Consider the following 18,273-nt stretch of genomic DNA (forward strand, 5'->3'; position numbering starts at 1 on the left):
TGAGGACCATCAGGACCATACAATCATGAGTCATGTGTGAAAGTACCATTACTTCTCATTCAGATGGGACCCCAAATCAGATTCATTTCCATTGGTGGTTCTAGGGCTCAAGGGGCGGAGACATCAACTGAGTTTCCCTTCCTTCCCCTACACTCTCCCTCCTGCATTTCAGTTATTGGGGGTCTCTGAGTCGTGCAGCCCCTGCTCTGTTTCAGGACCTTGGATTCTGAGCCGACCAGGCACGCAAGGCAGCTGGGACCGGCTTCCTCTGCCTGGTTTCCGGGGCGGATGCTCCTGACACCCCATCCCGCTCTCCCTAGGTACAGAGCAGCATGGGAGGGTCACAGCCCCCTCTCCCCTCTCCTTTTCAGAACAGGGAACAGTCATTTTCTTTCACTTTAATCATTTTCTCCCTTGAGAAACGAATTCAAACGTCTTTCACTTGCCAGCAGAGTGGGCGGGAGGTGGGTGGAAATCTTTCAAGATTCAATAACAGCTCAACACGGGGCTCAGCCAGAGGAGCAGGCGCTGTAACCCCTTCAGGGCCGACACCGCCTGATATTTTGCTAGAGGGGGACTCAGTCCGGGTCTCTGGTCAGAATCACCCCTTATGGCCTTACATATGATGACGTGGATCCAATTCAAGAAAGACATGTGGCAAGAAAACCAAGACAAAACAGAAACAATGCAATTGACTCCTTTTACCTAAGATGATGAATTGTATGCTCGAGAGAGAAAAAGAAAACCCTTGGAAAGTCTGGGTGAGGAACTCCTTGGGAACAAGGTGCTCCATGGGTCCTCGCTGGCTGGTGCTGGGCTGGGGTGGAAGCACCTTGGCACCCAAGCTGGCACCTCTAAGCACAGCCCAGCACCCTGTTTCCTCGGATCGTCAGAATGCTAACATGTACCACTGCCACGTGTTCTACCCGTTGGGTGGCTCCAGGCACACAGATTTGCCCTGGAGCAGCCCAGCCCCCTACCTGTCCCAGAATGCCTCCTCCCCACCCCCTCCACTTTTAGCATCTGGAAGGAGCTTCCCCGGGATGAAGCCAGGGGAGCCCGCAAAAGCCAGGTCAACCTACCCAAGCTCTCCTCTCAGACGGTAAAGAATCTGCCTGCAATGTAGGAGACCCAGGTTCAATCCCTGGGTTGGGAAGATGCCCTGGAGAAGAGAAGGGCACCCCACTTCAGTAGTCTTGCATGGAGAATCCCATGGACAGAGGAGCCTGGTGGCTACAGTTGATGGAATCACAAAGAGTCAGACACGACTGAGCGACTGAGCACACACTTTCCTTCTAGACTTGATCTCCAAATCCCACTGGGGCAAAAAGAATGATCTGGAAGCCTTTGGTGAACTGAAGCTGGGAAAGAAAGATCTCCTTTCAAATGGCTGATAAGGGACAATAACTAAGCACGGGAGAGACAGAAAGTATGAATCACAGCAATTTCAGACTCTGGAGAGACTAACGATGCTACAATATCTGGAACTTTCTCTCTGCAAACACCATGTGCTCACTGTCTTCTGGGCCCCAGTTTTAAATAGTAGCGACTGAGTAATGCTTCTTGCTCATCCCCTGTTTCCACACTCGAATTCTCTGCACACTGTGAGTCACTCACTTTCTCCCACGTCTCTGACTCCCTCCTGGACAGACACCCAGCCCCGCTCACTCTCACAATCCAACTGAACAGCACAGTGAGTTCCTTTAAGGCTCAGGAACTGGGAACTGGCTTTTCTCCCCACTGAGCTGAAAAGGAATCCCCCCCAACCATGTATCCTATTCAGATTCATAACACAGCCTTTTCTAAACACACACAGACCAGAGCCAATTTTGTGGCTCACAAGTACAATGCTAATTTGTATGTTTTCAGTGAATTACTCAATGCCCTAAAAAAGCGCATGCATAAGTGACAATGAAAAGAACAAAGTCGCACAATCTGCCTCTGCTTGAGCGATCCAGACGGCGTGGCTCTTCCTTGGCTGTGGTGTCCAGAAGGACATGCGTACACACAACAGTGCGGGGTGTGCAGCGCTTTCCATCACAACAGGTGTGGAAAGGCAGGTCTCACAGGTAAACCAGACCTGGCCACTGGCAATCCACCTACAGACATGGACAAGGGCCACGTGGCTGACTGTCCCTGAGACAGGCGACGGTGGACAACACGGGAGACAGAGAGGCTGGGAGATGGTCAGGGCCATGCCAAGTGGTGGACATGTCCCCGACTGCCCAACTTGCAGACAGAGAAGTGTGGCAGAGGAGGCTCTATAAGAGAAGCAGCTCTGGTCAGCACTGGGAGGGTGAACGGGGTGGTGCCTACTTGTCAAGGAGGACATACGCTGCCAGGGCCAGGCCAGGCCCCCTCCTCAGGGGCTGTCCCTCCCCGCCAGCCTGGTCTCTGACAGCCACATGGACATCAGGGTTGCAGCGTGGGCTCGGGGAGGCCCAATGAACAGCCAGTGGCCTGCACCTGCCACAGCACCACCATGCAGGCTGGCAGAGAAGAAACCTCTGTTTCCTCTGCCCCAGCCTCTGGTCCAGCCCCAACTGTCTGCAGCGGCAGCCACGGTGATGGGGTCCTTGGGCACCTGGCATGTGGCTTCATCAGCGTGAGATGTCTGGACATGTGCAGTGCACAACAGAACTTAAAGACTAAGAAAAAAGATGATTAAAATATCTCATAAATAGCTTCTGGAGATCGTATGTTACAGGAATACATGGGGTAAATCACGTTAAGTAAAACATATTGTTAAACTTCACTTGTTTCTTTTCATTTTGTAAAAACGTGGCTGCTTGGGGGTAAAATTACACATGTGGTTTACATCCGTGGCTCTCATTACACCTTTACTTCCTGTGTGTGGTCAGTGTGGCGTGGAGGGCGTGCTAACTGAGATAGGGCTGGCCGTGGTTTCATATGGTGACGCAGCCACTCTGAAATCAGCAGAGTGTTTTGGCTTTGCAGACACATAACAAACATTTGATTAAAAAACACTTCTCTTCTGCACAGCTATTCGGGAGTAGAGTACAGCAAATGTGGAGCCCAGCTTTCTGCATATACTGACTCACTCAACTCAATCTGCACAGAGTTCGGGGAGGAGGGAGCGCTGTTACGCTCATTCTAGAGACGGACACACTGAGGCACAGGGAGTGTGGCTGCCGGGAAGGGGTGGGCGGCCTCCGGCTCAGGAATGTTGAAAGTTTAAAATACTTTCAAAATCACCTAGCTTATAATACTCATAATAAAAAAGGAAGGGGACAGCATCAGCTTCTGGAATTAGTGTCCCATTAACCACAAGAGTGACTGCCAGGATGTGACATGGAGCTCCTGGAAGGACAGTTACCCCAGCATGCAGGGATTTATCTCCCACTGTGTCTCCTGCACACTCGGAGCCTGTCTTCATGAGGAAGCACCTTAACCATGTTGTGCCAGCGAATCTCACAGCATCATCCTCTATCACAAGAAATGCAAGTCCCAGTAAAATCCTCAAGGTTCAGGATTTTCTTTATCAGGCATTTTGCTCACATGACCCCTTTGAGATCATCTCGTAAACTTCCCTCTGAGAGGGAGCAGGGCACAAAGAATACAGGCTAATAAATTAGAAAATTTATTATCTTCTAATTATGAATATGCTTGCTCCTTGGAAGAAAAGCTATGACCAACCTAGATAGCATATTAAAAAGCAGAGACATTACTTTGCCAACAAAGGTCCATCCAGCCAAAGCTATGGTTTTTCCAGTAGTCATGTATGGATGTGCGAGTTGGACTATAAAGAAAGCTGAGCGCCAAAGAATTGATGCTTTTGAACTGTGGTGTTGGAGAAGACTCTGAGAGTCCCTTGGGCTGCAAGATCAAACCAGTCAATCCTAAAGGAAATCAGTCCTGAATATTCATTGGAAGGACTGATGCTGAAGCAGAAACTCCAATACTTTGGCCACCTGATTCGAAGAACTGACTCACTGGAAAGAACCCAATGCTGGGAAAGACTGAATGCAGGAGGAGAAGGGGACAACAGAGGATGAGATGGTTGGATGGCATCACCAACTCGATGGACATGAGTTTGAGTAAGCTCTGGGAGTTGGTGATGGACAGGGAAGCCTGGTGTGCTGCAGTCCATGGGGTCACAAAGAGTAGGACATGACTGAGCGACTGAACTGAACTGAAATTAGAAAATTCCAATTTATCTTTACTGTGGACCGCAGGTGGCCAGAACTGGGGGGGTGAGGCAGCTCATCACTGGTCCTCACGAGTCCTCTTTTGCTTTGCTTTGTGTTTGTCTATAACACAGTGAAAACACTGCACCCCCTCTGTCCCCCATACCAGAACATTCCACATGTCTCTCCTGCTTCCTCTCTGTTGCCCCGAACACTGCGATGCTCATTCTTTTCTCTTTTACAGAAATCATCACAAATATATTGGGTTGCTCAAAAAGTTTGTTTGGGTTTTTGCATAACATCTTATGAAAAGCCCAAATGAACTTTTTGGCCAACCCAGTATGTGTGCTGAAACAGCACAGTCCTTACTTCTGCTTGTTTCTGAAAGTCATAGAATGGTGTTGTTCTTCACATAAACTTCCATCTTTTCAGTTGGTTCAGCATCAACACACGGAAACCCACCCATGTCGAGGTGCGCGTGGAGTCCACTGATGCTGCACCCGTCTCTCACGGGTCCCCGCAGGGTCTGAGTCCATGTCCTACGGATGGGCATTTGGGCTGTTCCAGCCTTTGGTTCCAACAACTGGGCCACTATGTTTCCTGTTACACGTTCCTAACGACAACACTAATTTTATTAATTAAAACAAATAATCTTGAAATCCATTGTAATCTCTGCCCCTCTGGCAGTAGCCATAAATCTCATAGGTGTTCCTCAAAAATGGCAGCATGAAGAACAAAAGATCTGGTACTTGGATGAGTCTACTGTGTGCAGCTCAGAATCTCCTTCCCGTTATGATCAAATACATCTTTTCAGTCCTTGGTGGTATACAAGGACAAGGTTTATCTTCAAAGAACTCAGTAATTTGTTCATTATGTAAAATGATGTTTTTTTTTAAAGAATTATGCAATTAGCCAAAAATATGTCTACAACTGCTCTTTTCTTTTTTTTGAAGCAATATGATGTTTAATTTCCTACAAAATGCTGTATTTCTTCCACTCTGGATGTACTACAGTTTTAATAATAGATTCTGGGGGGTGAGGGGGTGTATGGGAGGAGAATGCTGTCACATTAAATGTGCGTATCTATTATAAGACACATGGCAGTTTCAGAAATTCCACACTTTAAAGGTGCAGAGTGATAAGGTTCCCTCAGCCCTGGGTTGGTCTCCCTGGCTTGGGTGACACAAAGGACCCTTCAGAGCTACTCAGAGCTGCACTCAACGGTTAGGCATTCCTGAGTCCAGTTTCTTATGCACTGGTCAAGAGATGCTTTATCTGCAGTGGACATGGATGTGATGTTGAAAAGATGCCTATAAGAGGAAATGTTGATAATGAGAAAGAAAACATATTTTCCCTACACGTAAATCTAAATTTGAAGCAACCATAAAAAGCCCTGAGAAGTTTTAGTCATTCACTGGTTGATACTTAAAATGGAACTTGTAGGGGACTTTCCTGGTGGTCCAGACTATCTGGGACTCTGAGCTCTAAATGCAGGGGACCCGGGTTCAATCCCTGGTCTGGGAACTAGATCCCACATGCCACGACTAAGACCAAGAGCAGCCAAATAAATAAATAAATAAAAGTATAAAAAAATAAAATGGAACTTGTAGAATATTAATCCTGTGGTCCCAGGCTCTGAGTTGATTAAAAGGAAAGACACTTGGGAGTAACACCTGTCATCGGTTGCTTAGGCCTGGGGGTGACCCATGTCTTCTGGGCCAGGAGGGAGGGTTGGCAAAAATATATACGTCAAATTGGATTTTCAGCACATTTTTATTTTAACTAAAGTTCCTTTCTGGTTCTCGCATTTGTACTTGGTCAACGGTAATAACCATAATGATTCATGGCTGTTCTGGTCTTTAAATTCCCAAGCTTTCTCACTGGATACGACTCATTCTCAAGTAATGCCATGAGGCTGATACTACTGTCCCCATTTTACAGATGGGAAAATTCAAAGGCAAGTCGGCTAAAAGGCTGTGTCCTGCCAAGAACTGGTTTGAGTCCATCAGATCTGGGTTCATTCTGCTGCACCCCAATTCACTGGGGCTGGCTGGAATAATCCTAAAAACTGTTTGGAGAGAGGCCAAACAGTTTATATCTCTTTATGGCTGCACTATATTATTTTCAAGGGCCAAAGAGGTTCCCACTGGCACTGAATTTTTTTTTGAAGACCTTAAAATATTTCAAGTCCCAGAGTTAGCACATCTTAAATTTGACAAAAAAAAGTATCCTTTATAAACTATCAGGGACATAATAAAAACTTTTTATACATTTTCTCTGAAAGATGGCCTTGTGTAATAGGATTCAAACACATCCTAATAGCCTATAAGGATAAATACCTGGAGAGAAGCGCACAGATGTGACAACACAAGAATGCCTCTACTTAAGGGACTGGATTCAAGACCCGACAGAGTAATGCCAGATATCACAGTATAAGAAGCTACAAAAATTTAAAATAGAAACTTACCACAGAGATATTTTTATACTACATCCAAGTAATGTAACACAGGCTATCTGGGATCCTGGGGAAGAGTATAAACCAAAAGCTGGGAAGAGGCCCTAATGGGGTGATATCCACGTTCTAATGGCCTATTTAGTTCAACAACAGGCTATCAGAGGTGACTTTGACCAGCTCAGGAAGCTGCATAACACTTCTTCAAGGGAGTGGAAAAATAATCCCTCATTGATATTTTTCATCTTGATTAATTAATTGACTGCACAGGTAAATGTCTGCAAATATGATGCAATGGGACGAACAAAGCTGCAAGAATGTCCCATGAAAGTGGCCAACTTGCAGCAAGAGTTTGATGGATAAACTGTTCTCTGGGGCAGATCTGCGTCCTGGTCACTGGGATGTTCCTGTTTCCAGGTCACCCTACCCTTCACCTAAGAGGCCTCTGGGAAATTCTACTTGAATGAGTGAATGACCCAGTAATTCCCAAAGTTTCATTTTCAATCACTTGCATTTTTGCTCCTAAGAGAAAGCAGTGGCCGCCAGAGCTGACTGTCTCCGGCATGCTGGAGGTTGACCCCAGTGACTCCAGAGACCACCCTGCTCTTCTGGGAAACTTCCTCTTGCCAGGCTGTTTCAAGGGGCTGCACCTGGCCTGACTATGCCTCTTCGCCCGCGGCTGGAACCAGGCTGACCCGGTGATGGGGGTGGACTGGCAATTCTGGAGCCCAGGAAGGCCACATGGCAGGCTTTGGAGTCAGGCCACTGGGCTCCAGTCCTGAACTCTGACTCTGGAGCAGTCAACCACCTCCTCTGAGCTCCTATCCCCGACGAGGGCTGGGAGGATAACACAGACATTGTGATCGTCGGATTCAGGACATGGCCTGAAGGCTTCAGGAGCTGAGGCCTTGTTTTCACTGATATCAAACCAGCAGACCGACACCGCCAAAACAAGAGGAAAACCAAGGAAGAGAAAATTGTTTCTGATAGACTCTTATGTATTTTAACATCCCACTTTTGTTTTTCTTTACATTTTTACTATAAACTATAAATTTATCCCAGATCAAAATATTTTCTGCAGAATATAATATTTTTGACTCTGCCTAGGGCTTCCCCGGAGAAGGCAATGGTACCCCACTCCAGTACTCTTGCCTGGAAAATCCCATGGACGGAGGGGCCTGGTGGGCTGCAGTCCATGGGGTCGCTAGGAGTCGGACATGACTGAGCGACTTCACTTTCACTTTTCACTTTCATGCATTGGAGAAGGAAATGGCAACCCACTCCAGTGTTCTTGCCTGGAGAATCCCAGGGACTGGGGAGCCTGGTGGGCTGCCCACCAGGGGTCGCACAGAGTTGGACATGACTGAAGTGACTTAGCAGCAGCAGCAGCAGCAGCAGCAGCAGCAGGGCTTCCCTGGTGGCTCAGATGTTAAAGCATCTGCCTGCAATGCAGGAGACTCAGGTTTGATCCCTGGGTTGGGAAGATCCTCTGGAGGAGGACTTGTGATAAACATCCATTTAGGAGACGGGTGATGACAACAGAGCCCTGACTTACCTGACTGCTCTTAGATTGCTCACTAAGTCTCACTTATCCACCAGCCCTTAGAAATGCTAGCAAAACACACCTTTAAGGGAGCTAATATAATACCCACATTTTGGGAATAAAACACCAAACAAACCAATTAATACTCCAGTTTAATTCATCACTGATTCTCTACGGGCTTCCCAGGTGGCACTAGTGGTAAAGAACCTGTCTGCCAATGCAGGAGTCAGAAGAGACGCAGGTTTGATCCCTGGGTCGGGAAGATCCTCTAAGAAGGGCATGGCAACCCACACCAGTATTCTTGCCTGGAAAATCCCATGGACAGAGGAGCCTGGCGGACTACAGTCCATGGGGTTGCAAAGAGTCAGACACAACTGAGCAACTTGGCACACTAATTGTCTGGTATTGTGCTAAGAGTTTTGGTGGAGCAATTGCAGTATTGTTCTACTTTGTAAGTGATCAAATAGTGCATGTTCTGTCATGCCCACCACCTGGCCTGTGTCTCCTACCACTTCCTGTGCAGACTGGCCAGTGAAGGGGTCGAGGCCATGTGGACGGGTGCTCATGAGCAAAGCACTGTGAACAGGCAGTGGCCAGTGAGCTGTCCATTCCAGACTTCCCGGTGTCTCCGTCTGGACTGTTCCAGGTGCCTCTGAGATGGTTCTCCCACTTCACCTCTCCCTCCCCAGGACCTGTTCCACCCACAGCCAGAGCGACAGTGATGCAACACTCAGGTCTCCCCTCTCAGAGGTTCCAATCTCTCCCAGGTGGGGACAGACCAGGCCTGAGAGCCTCCAGTGCTCGCCCTGACCTCCCCAGGCACCCTCTGCTGGGCAGGCCACTAGCCAGCCTCACTCCTCTTCCTGTTACAACATTAGGGCTGTTCATGGAGTCGCAAAGAGTTGGCCACGACTGAACAACAAGGGTTCAACCGAGATTCACTCAGGAGTCTAAGGTGAAGAGTAAACCCAGGCATGACATTCTTAGAGGAAATTCTCAGGACCCTCTGAGATACTCTAGACTTTTCATTATAAACAGTAACCTTATGCAGAATCTCAAATTCTTAATAATGAACAAGAAACTCCAACTTTCTTCTAATTTTTCCTTCTTAAATTAAATAACTCTGAAATTAATTTTTAATGATAGGAAATATTTGGTTCAGAAATTATTCTAGATCTATAGGGAAACAAACTTAAGACCATCAAGGAATTGGACTGTGACACAGAAAGATTTTCTCAAGGATTTAATCTGAAAGTACTAGATTTAGTAAATTCGTGTTATGTTTACTATTAAAATATTTGATTTAGCACTACTGTTATAGTTTTTAAAATGGATATGTTCTTTAAACAAAAGTTAATTGTCTTCAAATGAACCAAGTGTTATTAGTATATGTCAGACATTTGCCTTAACATCACCGTTTGCCATCACATTTGCCTTAACATGAGGCTCATCAGAACATAAATTCAAGAACTATTCAATCTAATAGTACAAATAATGAATATTTCAGAGCACTACAGAATAAACATTACTGAAACCTGTATGCACATTAAAATAAAACAGAATTTTCAGGAAGAAAGTTAATATTAGACACTGATTTCCTTTTTTATGTAAGTGCTGGCTCAATTGTAAATATAATCTTATTTGGCACAGAGACCCAGTATGACAACAGAATGTAGGCTTAAAAACTACCAAAAAAAAAAAAGTTTTGCTTCTGAAAAAGCATTACAATTCCATCTGCATTAGCTGGTTCCCAATGCTCTTTTATTTTAATGACAGTTAATTATGACCATCATTTCACAATGGCTTCAACATACCTATATGAAAATATGTCTTCAGTGCAAATGGTTTCTCGAGTTTTATTTTTTTATTATTAAAAATAGTTCTATAGCTCAAAAACACATTTGCAAATTAGGTGCTTTGGGTTCCTTAGTAACCCACACGGGTGTTACTGTTTTAGGATATCAGATGGAATCTGGGCGGCCTTGTCACGTGTGTGTTCGTCATGAGCAGAAGAAAATATGACAGATCAATCCATCTTGATGTTAATTTCTCATTATATGCTGAGAATAACGTCTCCTTTCATCAGAACCACACAGAAGGTGTTTCGTGATTACTTTTAGATGAACATGCAGGACAAAATTTAGAACTCAAATGCATATCTATAAATAAGTAAGTCTGAAGGGGATTGAGAACACCTGATTTCAGTTAGGAGCCTGCAGTTCTGGGGGACTTTTCTAGTATGTAAGCCATCGTAGCGCGCTAGGAGGACCCAGGCTCCAGTAGGCTGAAGCCCAGCTTTGTCCCCCATCGTTTCCTTGACACCTCCCCTCCACGACATCCAGTTAAAGACACAGTTAAGTAAACAACAGCGTGCCTGCCATGCCAGACGCCGCAGTCACTTTTTCTAGGTGGTTTGCCATCGCTACCTTTGTCTTCTTAGAAATTCTAGGGGTTTCATTGGCTATGTTGGAATGCTTATCAGTAACAAACGTCACGTGAGAGGATGCAGTAAAAAGCTTTAAAAAGTAATTCTTATCCGCCATCTGGACACAGAGCCTATGGGGCAATTGTGTTCTACTGAAGGGGGCGGGGAGGGGGATGCACATGGGCCCATCTGTCTTACACAGAGCCTCCCATGTCAGCTTTCCTCGGAAAAGAGAGTGCTGAGAATGAAAAACGTCTCAAGGCCACCATGCCAGGCAGAGGGAACTTTGAAATACTGTTGTTGTTTTTTTTGGGGGTGGGGGTACACCCACACACACTCTTCTGGCACAACTAAAAAAATTGATTTTCTGACAAACTGAAGAAATATTTTCTTCTTTGAAACATGCTACATCAAATGACCAAACAACAGTATTTTAAAGAAACGTATGTCCACCAAGCAAGAGAAAACTCATATTCACATCACCCTCTCACATAAGCAACAGTGCTATCTAAGTGATCAAAAAAGCAGCCCAAAATTCTGCGGACATAAAAGGAATTACATTTTCCCAGGAGACAGTCGACATTCAGAAGTGATCCAGGTGTGACCTACATCTGGTCTGCGCCCCTCACGTGAGCTGAGGAACCCCCATCTTAAGAGTAAACTGGGTTCTATTCTCTTACTCCCAAGGGTATGATCACATACCATAAAGCACTTCTGCTCAAACAATTTTTACTCTTCTGTTATCTGGGAAACGGCGTAATTGTTGATTTAGAAATACGCAGGGGTAAAAGCACCACCAGTATTTCTTAGAGGTATGCTGTCTTCCTGATCATCACACGCACCAACATGCTCATTAAAACATCTCTTACAATCTTATTGTCTTTATTACTATTTTTAACACATGTTAATATTTTGGTCCAGAAGGAAGCACTTCTCCCAGGCAGAGAGCTAGAATTTTGAAGAAAGTCAATAATGAAATAGCATTAACACTGGTTCTCAGTAAGCCACCTGGTTAACAACTGTTCCATCTTGCACCGTTTAAAATACTTCAGTAAGGATTTACTTACCTGGGAATATTCAAAGTCAGTGATGGGGGCAATGCTCTTGATATAGTCTGATCGAAACTGGTTTTCCGGGTTGGCCAGTGGAACGGGGGGAATTATGGTACTCATTGCCGACACAATTGTCTACAGTGGAATGAAGGAAAAGAATGTATGGATAAATACACCACTTCGGCTCCATGTGTGATAATCTAGTCTGTGATTTCTGTGTATACTGTTTGAGGGAGCAGAGGACACAACCTTTTCACTGAACAAATATTTAGGAAATTCCTGGGACTTCCCTGATGGTCCAGTATTTGAGGCACCAATGCTCCCAAATCAGGAGGCATGGGTTCAATCTCTGGTAGGGGAAGTAAGATCCCTCATGCTGCACAGCTTGTCCAAAAACAAAACAAAATCCTTACCACAATAGCATCCTTAACGTTTTTCCGGATGTCCAGAATTTTCTGTTTCTTCTCTCTGTGTGAAAAGAGAATGGTTATTAATTAACTTTCTGCACAGCTGGTTGAATGCTGAATGAAGCTTTAGATTCCCAGATGCAGTGGGGCTAACATAGTACCACTAGACTTCAACATTAGCCCCAGGACAATAGTGAAAAGTTGTTTCTTTTTTTTCAATCTGGGCAAGAAAAATACCTACCTTTACTGGTTTGGACTCTAAATAAATTTGAAGGGATGCACCACAGACTCTAGCTCTAGACAACCACACAGGTTAAACATAACAAGGTAAAATGGTCATGGCTACTGTTACCAAAAATACAGGGCTACACTTGCAAACATATCTTATTTGAATCTATCCATATGTTGAATTGAAATAGATGCAGACACAGGGAGAAGTATATATTGACACATTAAGTGAGATCAGAGCAATAGTAATAACACAGATCAATACCTCGAGTATCTAATAAGTCATACTTTGTTAAGTAAATATTTTGATGTAGGCACCACCAGAGGAAGGATTTGCTTAAATATGCCAAATTCAACAACTCGCGTCTATATTTTCTGTCCTTAAAGGCTGACTCAAAGATCAAATTAACTGTTTAGAGAGAACATTTTTGGGGAGGCCGGGAGAGAAGGGACAAAGTTTGCATGTGGTTGGGAAGCAAACCCGGAATGGGTCATTCCTTACTCTGGATTAAATCCGTTGACGTGCAGGATCCTCATTTGCTTGACGATAGTGCTTTTCCCAGACTCACCAGCCCCTGAAAACACACAGAGAGAACGCTGTGACCGGGGGCTGGAGACCGTGGCCATCTCTCCCGCCACCAGAGACGCACAAGCGTCCTGCCCGCGCGCGGGCGTCTTCAGGCGCGCGCTCGCTGTCGGCGGGGGCGCTGGCCTCGCAGTCCGGCCCTCTATGAGCCGCAGGCCGTGCGCTCCGCTCTGGCCAGGCGCCGCCGCGCACCCCACGGCCTTACCCAGCAGCAGTAGGCGGTGAGTCGCTTTGTAAGCCAGCCGCTCCTTTTGCAACTGCTTCTCGATCTTCTTGTTGGCCTCGCGCCGCTCCTTTTCATCGACGCCCTGGTCTTCAGACGTCTTGCTGTTGCCTAAACACCCCATGCCTGCCCGCTCGCGTGGACCTCAGGCACGGTTAGGAATTTGCACAAAAGGCGGCAGACAGCTGTAGGTGTGTGTAGACCCTGCGGCGGCCTCTCTTCCTCGCTGTTGAAAGAGACGTTCCGGTCTCTCGGTGTTTTCCGACCAGAGTAGGCGTTTCTTCTCCCTCCCCGTGCCCACCGCGAGCTCCCAACTCAGAGAACGCAAAGAAGACGCGCGGAGCCAACTGCTTTTTAAAGACAATTGTTTAGAATGATCTGCTGGATAAACAGCAGTAAGCGGAGACAAGGCGGAGAGAGCCGGTCCTCCGGAGCCGGACGGGTGGCGCTGGCCCTCCCCGCGCCCCGCGCGCCCCTCTCCGCGCGCCCGGCTGCTCGCGCCCGATGAGCTGCTGGGGAACGCCTAGGGGGACCGGAGCATGGGCTCTCTGCCGGGTGCCTGGGCCCCGCCGGTGGCGGCCGAGCAAGGCGCGGTGGGACGGTGCGCGCCGGGTCCCCGCCAGTGACTGTGGGCACCTGTTGGCCATCCGCGCCCCATCCCAGCTCCGAGCCCCTGAGGCCTCCTCGCGGCGGGGAAAAGGAGCCGACTCAGGGCGGCGGGGTAGGGGGTCCTGGGATCTGGAAGGGTGGCGGCCGCCCTCAAAGGGAACCGCGGAGGCTCACCCGCGTGCGGTCCGGACGCGGCGCGCGCGGCTCCTTCGCAGCCCCAGCGGCTCTGGGTCTGGGCGTGCGCTCCCGCGATCCCGCACCGCCTCCGGCTCGCGGCGGGCGAGGCCTCGTGCTGGATCATGCATATTCTATCAGGGGGAGGGTCCGTGGCGGGCTCAGGCACTCCGCCTCCCCTCGTTCCCGTTCTAGACGGTTCCAGCGCTCCCACGCCGCCTCTCGCCCCCGGCTCTCCTCCGCGCGCTCTGAGCAGCTTGGCTACTTTTCTGGAAGACGCCGTGGCCCCGAGCCTGGCTCCGCCGCCAGAACCAGTGAGGGCGGCTGCCCGTTCCCACCTGTTGCGCGGGTGCCAGCCGGTCACTCTCCCGCTGCTGGACGTCCCGCTACTGGACGTGCTTGGCGTCCTCGCTGCTGGAACCGGGGATCACCTCCCTGTGCGTCTCCAGGCTTGGGATCCTGGCAGCGCGCGCCAGTTCCTCTCAGGGCTCCTGTTGGCTCTGCTGTCCAGTCCCCCTCCAGCTCTGACGTTCCCTCGCGGTCCCCACGCCTGGCCTCCTGGGCCCAGCGCTCTGCGGGCCTCACCCGGCTTCCCGCTCTTTCTTCCCTTCTCTACAGCGCTTTCCTTCCAGCGGACAAACACCGTCAACTCCGTCCAGTCTGACGTTTTGACACCGACGGCCCTCTAGGCCATACTTCCACCCCACCATGTCTTGCTGCCCACGGGCTCCGAGTTAAAACCTAGTACTGACTCCCCCCGCCCCGGGCGGTTCACCCCACCTCGGTTCACACTTAAGCTCCTGCGGTCGGGCTTTGACCCACTGTTCACTGAAATACTCTCTCGGAGCCATCAGTGGACCCCGGGGTCAGCCTTCCCCCAGGAACTGTGGTCTTGACCTTCTCTAACTCTCCTGGAGACTCCTTCCCCCTCCCCCCGACCATGTCCTTGAATTCCCCCCCCCCCCCCCACCGGGAGCAGGCACCTCAGCCCCAGCCCAGCCCCCTCCTGTCCGCAGCGCCCCAAGCACACCTCCACATCGGGGCCTCCCAGGATCTTCGGTTCTACGGACCGGACCGGACCGAGATCTGAGCTCATTCCCTTGCCCACCCACACCTCCAGCCGCTCCTCTCTCTGTCTCTGTGAATAAGGTCCCTGATTTCCCGAACCAGGACATGGTTTGATCCCCTCCTTTTCCTTCTTGCAAACCCAGTCACTGTGTTCCTTTGGGTGCCTTTCCTAAACATCGCTCCTGTTCTTTCCACCCCATCTGCCATTGCCATGGTCACTGTCCAGCCTGGATGTCAGCAGTGGCCTTCTGCTCACTTACTCCTGCCTCTCTGCACAGTTGCCACAGTGCCAATGCAGATCTGACCACATCACTGTCCCCACCACCCCCAAGTCCCCAGCCATGGTCCATCAAGACTGTTTTTGGGTAAACTGTGCAGCTTGACAGAGAAGGCAATGGCAGCCCACTCCAGTACTCTTGCTTGGAAAATCCCATGGACGGAGGAACCTGGTAGGCTGCAGTCCATGGGGTTGCAAAGAATCGTACATGACTGCGCGACTTCACTTCCACTTTTCACTTTCATGCATTGGAAAAGGAAATGGCAACCCACTCCAGTGTTCTTGCCTGGAGAATCCCAGGGATGGGGGAGCCTGGTGGGCTGCTGTCTATGGGGTCGCACAGAGTCGGACACGACTGAAGTGACTTAGCAGCAGCAGCAGCAGCAGTGCAGCTTGAGCACTCATGTCCATGCTTCCTGGAGCTGCCCCAGTCCCCCTTCTGCCCCTTGTGCGTGAACACCCCAGGACATAATGTGGGCACGTGTGTGCTTCTCTCTCTGGGAGACTTGCTGTAATGGTTTGTTTACTGCTTTTTCAAAAGTCCACTGGACTTGGGCTCAATGAGGGCCAGGGCGGAGCCTGCCCTCAGCACCTGCTTTGCTGTGCCCGGTTCAGTGCCTGGCCAAGGAAGGAGAGGCCCCATGAGTCTTCATTGGATGGATGTATGAATGAATTCCCGAAAGCCAAAGATAACTCCACTCCAAGTGTAGGTTCTTATGAAAGGAATTTCACCATCAGATTTTAAATTCATAAGATACCTGTCCAGTTTAGCACCATATCCATATAGGAATACTCTTTCAAAAACAAAAGCAGTGAAGCTTTCTTTCTGTCAGGGCAGAAGCAAAGACACAGGATGAGCTGTGAAAGGACTTTTCAGCTTGTGAAAGGACACTATTCAGCAGTGTTCTGAGGCCTCCCTCTTTGTGTTAACACAAATATTTACCTTATTTTGGTAAATATACACAACATATCGTGGAAGGTGGTAGGCGGGGCAGTGAGAGGTGAGAACAGGTGCACAAACACAGCAGAGTGTGGTGGGATGTTTTAAGGGATATGTCTATTTTTTCTTATATTTTTTCAAGGTGGATATGTTTTCAAGGATATGTCTATTTTTTCAAGGTGTCTATAAAATTGTTAGCTGGAAGAGAAGGGGACAAAACATATCCCATGGAAACTTGCTGTGCTTAGTCGCTCAATCGTGTTCAACTCTGTGACCCCATGGACTGCAACCCGCCAGGCTTCTCTGTCCATGGGGATTCTCCAGGCAAGAATACTGGAGTGGGTTGCCATGACCTCCTCCAGGGGATCTTCCTAACCCGGGATCGAACCCAAGTCTCCTGCTTTGCAGGCGAATTCTTTCCATCTGAGCCATCAGGGAAACTGATAAAGGGGAGAAATAAGAACCTGTAACCCTAAAAAATATAGCAAAAGTTTTCACTTTTTCAAATTTAGGAATTAGAATTAAAATAACTCATTTCTATGACTTATCCAGTGATTGCTGGCACTGAGCTAAATCCTTTCCATGGAGTGATTTATTTAGTATTTGCAATAACCCTAAAAGGAACTATTGTGACTGTTGTTTCATAGAATGCTAGAGGGTGAATAAGAGGTGTGTATGGGATCTAAACCTTTGCAGCCTGGCTGCAGCATCTGCACTGTCCATCCACAGAATGCTGTTGTTGTTGTTGTGTAGTCACTTAGTCGTCTCCCGACTCTTTTGCTATCCCATGGATTGTAGCTCACCAGCCTCCTCTGTCCATGGAATTCTCCAGGCAAGGACACCGGAGTGGGTTGCCATTTCCTTCTCCAGGGCATCTTCCCAACCCAGGGATGGAACCCGCACCTCCTGCATTGGCAGGCATGTTCTTTACCACCTAGCCACCTGGGAACCAGTCCAAAACATAAAAGCAACTTGTTTACACGGCAATGCAACATTTTTGATGAGAAATACCAAGGTGATCTTTGCACAGTCAATTATCAGGTAGGAGGTGAAGACACTTAAAAACCAGTCATGTGGCCTTTTCCTAGTCTGGTCTAGGCGACCAGTCCTCCTTTGAGCTTTGAACCCTGGGCTCAGAATCCGGATCCCAGCTGGCTCACCTGCAACACAGCAGCGGCTGTTGGGAGCAGCTGGGAGCGGGTGATGCCGGCATCTGTTGCCAAGCAACGGCAGCACAGCAGCATCACCACCCTCGCTGCAGCGCACGCCCACCTGCGGATGTGAAGGGCTGCTGAGGGGGCAGCCAGGTGGGGGGATGCTGGGGTGAGGGGAGGCCCCAGGCAAGGAGGAGGGTTGGGAAGACATGGAGTTTAGGGTGAAAGGGCAAATGTGAAACAAAGTGGTTTTTCCTGCTCTTGTTGATGTGAAGAGACAAGGAGTCTTGTGAAAGTGAAAGTGGCTCAGTCATATCAGACTCTTTGTGACCCCATGGACTGTAGCCAGGCTCCTCTGTTCATGGAATTCCCCAGGCAAGAATACTGGAGTGGGTAGCTGTTCCCTTCTGCAGGGGATCTTCCCAACCCAGGGATCAAACCCAAGTCTCCTGCATTGCAGGAAGGTTCTTTACCAGCTGAGCTACCAGGGAAGCCCCCGAGTGCATTTGAAAGTTGAATTATTTGAATTTCTTTTGTACTTAATTTGTGAATTTTGAATAACGATTTTGAAATTTGTTTTTTGTTTCAGCCCCTCCCCCCGCCATTGAAGCTGGCAGATGTCCAAAAGTTGACAACTATTCTCTGGTTGCTGCTGCTGCTGCTAAGTCACTTCAGTCGTGTCCAACTCTGTGCGACCCCATAGACGGCAGCCCACCAGGCTCCTCCGTCCCTGGGATTCTCCAGGCAAGAACACTGGAGTGGGTTGCCATTTCCTTCTCCAATGCATGAAAGTGAAAAGTGAAAGGCAAGTCGCTCAGTCGTGTCCGACCCTCAGCAACCCCATGGACTGCAGCCTACCAGGTTCCTCCGTCCATGGGATTTTCCAGGCAAGAGTACTGGAGTGGGGTGCCATTGCCTTCTCCGGTTAGCTGGACCTAAATCTCTGATAGCAATGGGAACAAAATTCGTTTTCCGTTATATAAGGAG

At 48.4% G+C, this 18,273-nt stretch overlaps 1 protein-coding gene across 2 annotated transcripts in view; it reads right to left on the reverse strand.

Moving 5' to 3' along the window:
• GNAL (G protein subunit alpha L) overlaps positions 1-18,273 on the reverse strand; it is a 70,506-nt gene that overhangs the window by 36,431 nt on the left and 15,802 nt on the right. The window contains exons 1-5 of one of the 2 annotated variants that reach the window (XM_006043022.4): positions 13,848-14,761; positions 13,047-13,290; positions 12,758-12,830; positions 12,034-12,088; positions 11,636-11,755 (exon numbers count right to left, since the gene is read on the reverse strand). In XM_006043022.4, coding sequence (XP_006043084.1) covers positions 11,636-11,755; positions 12,034-12,088; positions 12,758-12,830; positions 13,047-13,188 — 390 coding nt within the window. In that variant the 5' untranslated portion in view covers positions 13,189-13,290; positions 13,848-14,761. Of the gene's footprint in view, positions 1-11,635; positions 11,756-12,033; positions 12,089-12,757; positions 12,831-13,046; positions 13,291-13,847; positions 14,762-18,273 lie in introns of those variants that run through there. The other variant, XM_006043021.4, reaches the window with a different exon arrangement.

The sequence above is a fragment of the Bubalus bubalis genome, chromosome 22 (assembly GCF_019923935.1).
Source record: "Bubalus bubalis isolate 160015118507 breed Murrah chromosome 22, NDDB_SH_1, whole genome shotgun sequence".
In the NCBI taxonomy this organism is placed as follows: Eukaryota; Metazoa; Chordata; class Mammalia; order Artiodactyla; family Bovidae; genus Bubalus; species Bubalus bubalis.